Source organism: Danio rerio, chromosome 20 (assembly GCF_049306965.1).
Source record: "Danio rerio strain Tuebingen ecotype United States chromosome 20, GRCz12tu, whole genome shotgun sequence".
Lineage (NCBI taxonomy): Eukaryota > Metazoa > Chordata > Actinopteri > Cypriniformes > Danionidae > Danio > Danio rerio.
The window spans coordinates 49937594-49950000 of NC_133195.1; the positions used below are offsets into that span (position 1 = coordinate 49937594).

The window sequence follows — 12407 nt, forward strand, 5'->3', positions numbered from 1 at the left end:
CTTATTTTAATAAATATAACTGTTTAATAAAGCAGTATAGTTAAAATGCACCAACACATATTACAGATCAAATATTCATTTTCAAAGGGGTGTACTTATTTATCCTGTCTGCTGTATGTGTTTTAATTAGTTGTAAATGTAATTTTTTATTGCATATATGCTGTCAAAATAAATGTACGAACAAATGAAAAAGTTACATAAAATCAACCAAAAAGTTTTATCAAATCGTATTTAAAAAAAAAACAAATGATAAATTATTTAATTTAGATGTTTAAATAAAAATCTAATGAAGAATACAGTCTGAAAGTCAAACTAATTAACTTGCTGATATACATTTTCCAGAAGCTTTGAAACTGAAGTTAATATACAGTGTCAATTTACTTAAACTGTTTAAAAAGTGCTGGGTTTGTTGTTACACTGTAAAACTAATAAGTTAAGGTAACTCAAACCATTTGAGGAAACCGATTACAACAAACTATTTAAGTTCAAAAACTAATCCTAATGAGTACTGTAAACTTAAGCTATTTGAGTAAATGAAGCAATTTAAGCACAGTAAAACCAAATAAATGAAGAGAACTCAAACCAGCTGAGTACTATAAAACCCAATAAGTTAAGGCAACTCAAACTGTTAGAGGAAACTGATTGCTACAAACCATTTGAGTTAAAAAAATAATCTATATGAGTACTGTGAACTTGCTCCATTTAAGTTGAAGTTATGAGGTATTTAATTAATGCATTACCTTCACCACAGAGTTCAAAACTCTTTTCAAATGAGTAGAATTAACTTTCTGTAAATTGAAAAATATGGACAAACCCAGTGTTAGGTTAATTAAAAAAAAAAATCCAATTTAAATGACACTTATTAACCCAAACATTGGATTATGACAACCCATTTTTTAAAAGAAATTAACCTATAGTTAGCAGAAACAAATGCAGTAATGCTTAAATGAAATGCATCTTTTTAAAACAAATACTTTATGATTATTTTCAATTTTACACGTATACACTGTAATAAATGCTGGGTTCCACACAATTACCTCATGTTGTCCCAACACAAATCTATTAAGTTACCTTAATAATTTTTACAGATTTAAGTGGATTGAACATAAAATAATTAAGCTTTCAAAAAAAATAAATAACTACAAAATAATTGTTTTCAACTTGTTTTAAATAAGTAATTTGGACATGCAGCAAAAGTAATTTTTGGAGTAATTGATTGAAACTAGAATGAACATATCATCTAACCTCTCTCAAGATGTTTGTCTAATTCCATTCGTTAATGTAACATAACTGAAGCACCTTTATAGAACATATTTCATGCATATTTTGTGCCTACACTGTAAAAATTTATATGAACAGTTAGTCATGACAGCATATGTTTTTAATTCATTGTAACCTTTTTAACTAAGTTAATCACGGTCTAACTTAATTTTATAAGATACACAAGCTGTTTTATGTCAGTTTAACATAATATAAGTTAAGTGGACTAAAGGTTTATTTGATTCAGCCTAAAAATTTAAGGCAACCAGGATTTTTTACAGTGTAGATTACATATATTTAACATAGGCTACATTTATCTAACATCTCTCAATATGGCCATCTAATTCCAACCTCTCTCAATATGGCCATCTAATTCCAATCGTTGATGTAACATAACTGAAACAAACATTTATAAAACATATTTTATGCCAAACTAATCATAAAAATAACTACACTGTAAAATTTTTGTTTTATAATTTAACGTTTTTTTTTTTTTTCTGGGGTGCCGGAAGAAAACCCTGTAAAATAACGACCGTTAAATTACAGAAATTTACTGTAGGATAACGGAGATTGAATTACAGAAGTTTAAAGAAAGTTGTGTCATTTATTTTCCGTTGTTTTACAGTAAATTTCTGTAATTAACAACCGTTATTTTACTTTTTTTCAGCATCCCAACTGCCAGAAATAAACCATAAAATTACGAATTTCTTTTACAATGTAGTATTAACATATATTAATGTATCGGTCACACTTTACAATAAGGTTCGTTATGTTAATTAATGCATTTACTAACATGAACAAATAATGAACAATACATCTACTACTGTATTTGTTCATGTTAGTAAACGTTCGTTAATGAAAATACAGTTGTTTATTGTTAGTTCATGTTAACTCATGGTGCATTAACTAATGTTAACAAGCATGGACTTGGATGTTAATAATGCATTAGTAAATGTTCAATTATGATTAATAAATGCTGTACATGTGTTGTTCATGATTAGTCCATGTTAGTAAATGCATTAACTAATGAACCTTATTGTAAAGTGTTCCCAATGTATCTAACATCTCTCAATATGTTTGTCTAATTCCATTCGTTGACGTAATATAACTGAAACACACCTTTATAAAACATTTCAGCCATATTTTGTGCCTAGATAATGCAAAATTTATTGAAACTGGAATTAACATATAGGTTACATTTTATCTACCCCGGTTCTCAAACTGTGGTACCTGTACCACTAGTGGTACGCGGGCTGCCTTCTAGCAGTACGCAGAGTAATCCAATATGTCATGTACATGCAACATCAAAAAATGGTTCAAATATGAATATAATGACATATAGCCTATATTTAAGAGGTCCAACAAAGATTTCCAGGTTTTGATAAATAGGATACTATAGATTACACTTTACATTTAAGTACTTGAGATTAGTTTTTTTTTACTTTTTAAGAACAGTAGCCTACCATTTTAATTAACTTTAAAAAGCACATTATAATTTAAACGTTGACATTTAGTTTGTTTGTTTGTTTGTTTTTTACATATAAGCAGAGCAGTGTTAATGTACAAACTATTTAAAAGGTTTAAAAGGGCTGATAATAATAAATATTCTTAATAATAGTCATTAATCTGCAGATACTATGCAGAGTTGTAGCTGCTTAATTAGGCTTACTACGCTACTGTATTTCAATACTGGTCATGTGTGGTACTTGGAGGGACAATTTTTTCTGAGGTAGTATTAGATGAAAAGAGTTTGAGAAACACTGATCTAACCTCAAGATGTTCGTCTAATTCCTTTCGTTGATGTAACATAACAGTTAACTGAAGCAAACCATTATAAAACGTATTTAATGCATATTTTTAAGGCTAGATATTCATAAAATTAGTCTTAACTAGAATCAACATATCTAACCTGTCTCGGGATGCCCGTCTAATTCCACTCGTTGTCTGTCTGATTATCGAACAGAAACCCGACGTTTCCTGAAACTTCGCTTACTAATGAGGTAAACAGATAAAATCGTGTGTTTGTGTTTTGATGGGATATCCCGCTCAGGGAGTCCCGCGCTGCTCTGTTGTGTGTTGTTCGGTTGCTATGGGCGGGGCTTAGCGCTCCTTTTTATTTTTGTAACGTCTGCTGCCGTCACTCGGTGGAGAGTTCCGCATTCCAGCGCGCTCGGAGGTACATAAACGCGCTGATGCAACGGGAACAAACGCACAACCAAGCTGAACGGACGAGCAGCCGCAAACTCTCAGCACAAAACAAGTAAGTGTTTTTGGCTTATTTTATGCTGTAATTTCAATGCTGAACACATTTGAGAGTTGAATTCAGTCGGGCTCGTTTAAAGGTCGAATGTGGATACATAAACTGCTGCACTTTGTATTAGATTTACACAAGGACACTGACAGTGAGGAGATATGAAGTATATGAAAATAATAATGCATGATTGATGCCCAGAATGTGTTTGTTTTTCTTTTAAATAGCTGGATATTTGCTGCCCTCTGAAGTACATTATGTACGCTTTAAATTTTCAACCTTGAATAGGACTTTGAATAGCATAGCAAGTTATTATTGGAAATAGTAGTATGTTAAGGCATTAGAGGGTTGCAATGTTTATTAAAGTTATTCATGAAAGTTTAGCATGTGGTACCAGGATAGTGGAGGGATTGATAGTTTTGATATATTTCACATGCTCCATCCAGAGCTATTATGTAACAACATTTTCATATGCTTATGTTTTATCCATGCATTGTTAACATGTTATAGATGCACTTTTAAAATTGATAGAATAAACAAATGCAAGACTTCTGAAAACTTTTACAAATACTAATAAGTTATTGCACCTAATGCATTGGCTATAATTTGGTGCAGGGTTTAGTTTGAATCAGTTTTTCATTAAAAATCGTTTGTAAATTTCACAAACAATTGCAAATAACACTGAACTGAGTGCAAAAGACTGAGATAGTTTTAAAAACACACTTAGTTTAAGCATAAAACAAACTAAAAATGCACACAAATTTGAAAAATGTTTTTTTAGTCTATTTTTTATTTTAATGACTATAGGATGACTGAAGTCTACTGCAAAAACTAAATTTTCATTAATATTTTGAGTAGTTTATCACCTAACATAAGTAGCATTGATGTGGGATTCACATTCCCAACTATTAAAAAACTAAATGTCCATTAATATATTTAATAATTTAGCACCTAAAATATATAATTAGCATGTAACATTTGGTGTAGTATTCACATTGGCAATATTTACTAATTAAAAGCAGCAAGTAGAACTGCACTAAATGTTCAGTTTTGAGGTAAAAACAGACTGAAATAGTATTTAAAACAAACATAAAAAATTGACAAATGTGTTTGAACTTTGAAGTCTATAATAGACTATTTAATGACTATAGAGTGACTAAAGTGTGCCACAAAACGAAGTATTAATAATATATTGAAAAGTTTAGCACCTAAAATGTAATTGGCATGTTACATTTGGTGTATGTTTCACATTGCCTTTAATTACAAAATAAAAACAGCAAGTAGGACTGAACTAAATTTGCAAATTTGAGGTAAAAACACGGGAATAGTATTTATTACATACTCTAAATATACACTAATCTGTCAAGTGTTTTTTAAAGTCTATAATAGACTATTTAATGACTATATAGAGTGACTAAAATGGACCATAAAACTAAGTGTTTATTAATTTGAGAAGTTTAGCACCTAAAATATAATTAGCAAGTTACAATTCGAGTAGGATTCACATTGCCAATAATAACAAAATAAAAACAGCAAGTAGGACTGAACTAAGTGTTCAACTTTGAGGTAAAAAAAGAGTAAAACAGTATTTTAAAAACACTTCAAAGATATTTATGACACATTTTACATGGTATACTTTCATATAGTTATATTCATATAATATTTATTCAAATCTATTCAAAACAAAAACATCTAAAGCTAAAGTAAAATCTTTCTTCACCTTTAGTACTTTTTAACATCATCACCAAAACCCTGTAAAAATGCTGCAAAAAAATAATAAATAAAAAATAATAATAAAAAAGCCTAAAACAAATCATGCTTTCAAAGTTCGATGTTTGAAAACTCAAAATCAGTGAAACTATCTGTAGTTCTTGCACAGGGTGGTTTTTGTGAAGAATTACGATGAATAGCCAGAAGCTGCTGTGAATGACTGCAGGAGTTTTTTTTTCAGGACAGAAGCATGTTTAACTGTTACATAATCCAGCATAATGGCCTTTACAGACAATTCAAGAGCTGTTTTAAGCTCCGTTATAACATGCGTAGGTGTTGTTTTTGCTTTTTGGGAATCTTGAAGTTTCCCTATAACTCTCTGAGAAGCAGATTTACATGCACATTTACAGTGTTTGCGTTCCTCTCATGGAAACTTCATTATTCTCTGTGGCTTTCCACTGTGCGCATGTGATTAAAGCAAACATGTTGACTTTACAGTCCATATTTGCTCAACTTTAAGATATTCTTAATTGCATAGTCAGTTACACTGTAAACAATACGTTTTCTGCATTTCTGTAAAATAAATAGCTTTTATTGAATATTTCTGCACCTGTGCCAAAGATGATACCATTTTGTCTTTCCGCAAATTCATTTTACAATACTACATATACAGGTCACTAAGTGCACATAGTGTTTGCTTTTTATGTTTTAAATGTTGAAAGATGGGTGAAATAATGTAACATTATCATTCATAATAACTAATAATAAAAAATTAAACATTTATTCTGACCTGTGTTTTTTTTAAATATATGAAAGAAAAAAGTGAACATACAACATTTTATTATATTATAAAGGACTTTATGTGCTGACAAATGGACATACTTTGAAGAATTGTGGCGAAGTATAAGTTTAACCTTTCTGTATCAAAAATGTTTATCAAAAAACTTTAAAAGCCTCATTTTTATTACATTTTTATACACTTTCACTGATGTATTTCTTTTATGAGGATCAGTCCTGATGATTAGTTAAACCCATTAGATTAAATCCATTAGTTTTGAGGATTTTAAATTAATCTCTTAAATTAAATTTTGCACTTTGGCTGTATGATATTGAGAAATATCAAAACATCGTGATACTTTTTAAAAATTCTGCTGTCTATATTGCGATTATGAATACAATTTCAACAGATGACTTAAATTACTATTTGGAGAAATATATAATTTAAGATTTATTGGGATCATTCTGTAGGGGAGTGCATCTGCATAAAATATAATCTACAAGCGTAGATAAACCCAATAAAGCGAAAGATACAAATTAAATAAAAACAGCCTTTTTTTTTTATGATGAGTCTAGCTGTATTCAGTATACAGTAATTGAGTAATCAAATTTAAAATAATACTGCATAGTCTTCATTGTGTAAACAATTTAATGAAATTATTCTTTATTAATTTATCTAGGTTAAAAAATGGTACAATTCCTTGATCACTTTGCGATTCCAGTGCTGAAACAATATATTGTGCAGTCCTAATTTTTAATGAATAAACAATAAAATCGATTATTTTTAAACTAGTCTTGTAGTCAGTGATCAAAAATAAATATGATTTATACTTTATCTTTGTACAAATCCTTTCCAACATATCCACATAATTATACTATATTGTAGTAATTAATTTGGCCTGCAGTGCTCAAATGCACTGCCTAATGTCTAATGTCTGCTAAATGACTAAATGTAAATGACTAAATGTAAATGTAAATGTAAATGCAGCAAATGGGGGGAAAAGGATTGTAAGTGCAGCTTGAAAAATGCACAATGGTTACAAGTGACAATCAATGGGATTAAAAAAGAATCAGTTCCCCCAAAAATGAAATTTCTGTCATCATTTGTCACTGTCATCTCACTCTTGTCACTTACTTTCGTCTGTTAAACACAGAGGGAGGTGTTGTGAAGAAAGCTGGAAACCATTGGCTTCCATAGTATTTGTTTCTACCCAGCATTCTTCAAAACATCTTCTTTTGTGTTCAACAGAATCTCGTAAACGTTTGAAACCCACACAAGAGTGAGTAAATAGAGTAAATTTAGATTTTTGTGTGAACTGCCCCTTTAAATCAAGCATTTGATAGGCTATCTATCCCATCAATTTATTCTGATAAGAATTTTTGGTCAACATATCAGTCAACAAATATGCTTACACACTTGTCTCTTTCTTTCTCTAAAGCAGCAATGATGCCTGGTCAAATCCCTGATCCGCTGGTCACAGCTGGTTCTCTGCCCAGCGTCGGTCCTCTGGCCGGTTTTCCCGCCACCACACTGACGGAGCAACTCAAACTGGCGGAACTTTACCGTCTCGGGACGGTTCTTTCTCCGTTAATGCTCAACCGACACGCCAAAAGACCGTTTGACGCCATTAAGAGTGAGGTGAGACCCGACATCACATTTAACCAGTATTAAAGTCAGTTTCTGAAGGCGATGTGGTTGTAAATGTTGCATATTGTAAAAACGCCAACGGTTTATTAAGTTACACAACAGACATGAGACAGTTTGAAAGAAGTGAAACTGTTGCTTAGTGTATTGTTTATCTGCTGGTGTAGAGCGACATCTGCTGGACTCCACCGTTATGCTCATGAGTTTTTATTAGAATATATTGGTTGAGTTGATACTTATTGTTGTATTGTTTATGTCTATTTTATCAGTGTTAAATAATTAAAGATTTGAAAACCATGTAGATAATTTCATTATTTATCAGGTTATAAATGCCAGGTAAGCAGCATAGCAAATCAAGGCAAAAACGAGTGTAACTGTCATAAATGAGATTGTTTTGTTTTTACTGTAATTATAAGTTAATTATAAAACGTAAAAAAGTACTGTATTATTTAATGTAAAGCAATATTTTCTAGTTATTCTAAAATTTTATTTAATAAATTAAGAATTTACCCCTGGTAATTGTTTACCCTCAGTTCAATAGCCTCAATCAAGTTTGGTTTTTGTTCTTTCTTAAGAAAAAAAATTAGATTTGATTTGTTGTATTAAAGTCTATGTGAAATCAAAATTGAGAGTGTTTATTTCGCTAGCGCTCGTTGTTTTTTAGGTGAACTAATAATTTGTGCAAGTTAATCTATTACAGATGAATATTTGTTTTGGTAATCTCCAATCAAAGTCTAACCATTATTTTTCTCGCTTTCGAAGTGTCGGTCAATTCTGTTGGCGTCGGTTTGACGGCTTCAGCCACAATAATCTTAACCACACCCCTCTTATAATTAGTTTGATTCGAGGGAATGATGCAAGAAAGAAAGCCCCGCCCCCTACTCAATATTCCATTTTAAGTAGATGTACATAAATTCCCTTAAGGTGTATTATAGTTCTATAATCAACATACTGAAATGAAAGTCTCAGCAACTTCCATTTTACTCTGACTTTAACATGGTTTTTTTCTGACCAACAGGATGATGACGATGATGAGCGCAAGAAAAGACGGCGAGAGAAGAATAAAGTTGCAGCTGCTCGCTGTCGAAACAGAAAGAAGGAAAGGACAGACTTTCTGCAAAAGGTATGCATCATTATTATATTTCTTTATTATTAACTGAGCAATCATATAGTATGTACATTTTTAAACATCAGTTTGTTACATCTCAGAACTTTTAATGCTGTTAACCGAGAAATTACATTAAAGCAAATTTCATTTTTTTAATTAGTGCAACTAAAATCTCTGAATGTTATACACTGTTCCCCAGAGATGGGTTGCGGCTGGAAGGGCATCCGCTGCATAAAAACTTGCTGGATAAGTTGTCGGTTCATTTCGCTGTGGCGACCCCGGATTAATAAAGTGACTAAGCCAACAAGAAAACGAATGAATGAATGTTATACATTGTTTACCAATGTATTTATAGCATTTTCAGTTTGCATATTACTATTAGATTGTTTAATAACAGTCATGTAAAAGCAGCAAACATTTTACATCCCATTCTCACTCCCATCATTACGTACAAATAGTAAAATATTAAAATAATATAATTAAATATAAAACTAAATAATAATAAATACAATTTTAATAATAAAAAGGAATCAGATTGAATTTTAAAATAAATTATCAGTTGAAAAAATTATGAAATTATAAATTTTGAAATTTTTATTATAAGTTGGAGAATGTTTGGAAATAATGATAAATTGTATTTTTATAATATTGCATTTAACATTTATAAGATAGTTAACAAAACAGTACAATACCAATAAAAAGAAGACAAAATAATACAAAACTATATATATATATATATATGCAGTTGAAGTCAGAATTATTAGCCCCCTTTGATTTTTATTTATTTATAAAAAAAATTTAAAATATTCCTAAATTATGTTTAACAGAGCAAGGAAATTTCCACAGTATGTCTGATAATATTTTTATCTTCTGGAGAAAGTCTTATTTGTTGTAATTCTGCTAAAATAAAAGCAGTTTTAAAATTTTAAAACACCATTTTGGGGTCAAAATGATTAGCCCCATTTAAGCTAATTTTTTCTCTATGTTTTTATGTCACTTTAAGCTGTATAGAAGTGTCTTGAAAAATATCTAGTAAAATATTATTCACTGTCATCATGACAAAGATCAAATAAATCAGTTATTAGAAATGAATTATTAAAACTATCATGCTTAGAAATGTGTTGAAAAAAAAATCTCCTCTCCGCTAAACAGAAGTTGGGGAAAAAAAATAAACAGGGGCTAATAATTCTGACTTCATCTGTATGTATATGACAATACTCACATTTTTACAAAGCCAATGTCATGATTATATAGGTTAGAAATACAGATGCGGATTTACAAACTTAAAATGCAAGATTCCTAAGAGTTTTAAGATAGGTCCTGATGTGGTTTCAGCTTTTTTTAGTGAAGTTTGAAGGCATAGTTGTTCCATTTGATTGACATAAAGCAACTCGCTTAACCATGTCTGATAACAGGGTTGTTGTAGATGGGATACGGTTTCGGCTGGAAGTTAACAAGAATAATTTATATTATTTATGAAATTTCCCATTGTGTTTATTAGCTTATTATTCATTACATGTTTATGATTTTTAAATAAATGTTTATAAAACAGCACCTCAGACAGACTTAATCTGACAATGTAACTCAAAACAAACAGGAAATGCATTTTCAGCTTTCAGTTTTAAATTACAAGAGCAAATATGGTCAATATGATTAGTTTTGATTACATTTTCCTTCGGTTTAGTCCCTTATTTATTAGGGGTCGCCACAGCAGAATGAACCGCCAACTATTCTGGCATATGTTTTACACAGCGGATGCATTCCTGCTGCAATCCAATACCGGGAAACACCCATACGCATTTACATTCACTACGGCCAATTTAGTTTAATGTGCCGCTCTTGATGTGTTAGAATTGCCCCAGTCTCATTATAAAACACTGACTGATGCTTCTTTTTTATTGTCTCAAAATATCACAAATTCATCCCAATTGAGTCAGCAGCATCATTAACGGAAGTGTCTCTCTCTCTCTCTGTGTGTTGTGCAGGAGTCCGAGCGGCTGGAGATGTTGAACTCGGATCTGAAGTCTCAGATTGAGGAGCTGAAGTCGGAGCGGCAGCAGCTGATCGTGATGCTGAACCTCCACCGGCCCACATGCATCGTCCGCACTGACAGCGTGAAGAGCGACGAACACCCGCTGGAGCCCCGCGAAGACTGAATCACTACCGGGGATTTCTGCTAAAACTTTCTTGCTAGATTCTCAATGAAGAAGAAGGAAACGGATTTGTGTGTCTACCAAAAGATCGTCCCTGAAATCGGCCGTTAAGCTGGTGGTAAAACCTTCTTGCCAGATTCTCAACGAAGAAGTTGAAAACGGATTTGTGTCGACACCAAAACCTCGTCGCTGAAATCGGCAGTTAAGCTGGCGGCGACGGAGCATGTTTATGCAGTGTTTTTGGCTTGTGGAGATAAATAAAGCGTGTTGTTCCACGAGCGGCCGCCAGATGTCGCTGTCGGTCTGAGAAACTGTTCACTGACGTTTACATTAGTTGGCGTTGATTGACGCAGTCAGTTGTGTATTTGTATTATACGTTGTGTTTACTATATGACTGTTTTTTTATTACGCCATCACATGATGGGGTGACTTATATTCCTAATGTGTCTGTTGAGCGGCCACTTTTGTTACAAAGAAATAAAGCCTATTTTTCAAATAAAACTTTTATTGTTGATTATTTATTGATTAAAAAAACTATATATATATATATATATATATATATATATATATATATATATATATATATATATATATATATATATATAGAGAGAGAGAGAGAGAGAGAGAGAGAGAGAGAGAGAGAGAGAGAGAGAGAGAGAGAGAGAGAGAGAGAGAGCGAGCTCAGTGGTCACCTTACACCAAGGTTGCTGGTTTGAGTTCGGGCTTTGAAGAATATAGGTGAATTGAATAAACTAAATTGACCGTAGTCCATGAGTGTGTGTGTGTTTGGTGTGTTTCCCAGTGCTGAGTTGTGGCTGGAAGGGCATCCGCTGCATATAACATATGCTGGAATAGTTGGCAGTTCATTCCACTGTGGGGAGCCCTGAAATTGAGACTAAGCCGAAGGAAAATTAATTAATATAATACATACAGTTAAAGTCAGAATTATTATCCCCCCTTTGATTATTTTATTGTTTAAATATTTTCCGAATGATGTTTAACAGAGCAAGGAAATTTTCACAGTATGTCTGATAATATATTTTCTTCTGGAAAAAGTCCTGTTTGTTTTATTTCAGATAGAATAAAAGCAGTTTTTTAAATTTTTAAACCCATTTTAAGGTCAATATTATTAGCCCCTTTAAGCTATGTATTTTTTCCGATAGTCTACAGAACAAACCATCATTATACAATAACCTGCCTAATTACCCTAACCTGTCTAGTTAACCTAATTAACCTAGCTAAGCCTTAAAATGTCACTTTAAGCTGGATAGTGTCTTGAATAATATCTAGTAAAATATTATTTATTGTCATCATGGCAAAGATAAAGAATCAGGTATTAGACATGAGTTATTAAAACTATTATGTTTAGAAATGTGTTGAAAACATCTGCTCTTCGTTAAGCAGAAATTGGGGAAAAAAATAAACAGGGGGGCTAATATTTCATATTTCTATCTTAAAGCATTAAAACTTATATTTAACATTTAACAGTGTTAAAATATGTTT

The 12407-nt window shown here is 31.6% G+C and overlaps 2 protein-coding genes across 10 annotated transcripts in view; both read left to right on the forward strand.

The window, feature by feature from the left end:
• The window catches only part of batf (basic leucine zipper transcription factor, ATF-like), a 76208-nt gene that overhangs the window by 10783 nt on the left and 53018 nt on the right, over positions 1 to 12407 (forward strand). The window lies entirely within an intron of this gene.
• Positions 3401 to 11405, forward strand: jdp2b (Jun dimerization protein 2b). 3 transcript variants are annotated; one of them, NM_001002493.1, is given in 4 exon segments: positions 3401 to 3520; positions 7441 to 7637; positions 8662 to 8766; positions 10737 to 11389. In NM_001002493.1, coding segments are annotated over 3 exon segments (471 nt in total). In that variant the 5' UTR covers positions 3401 to 3520; positions 7441 to 7442; the 3' UTR covers positions 10908 to 11389.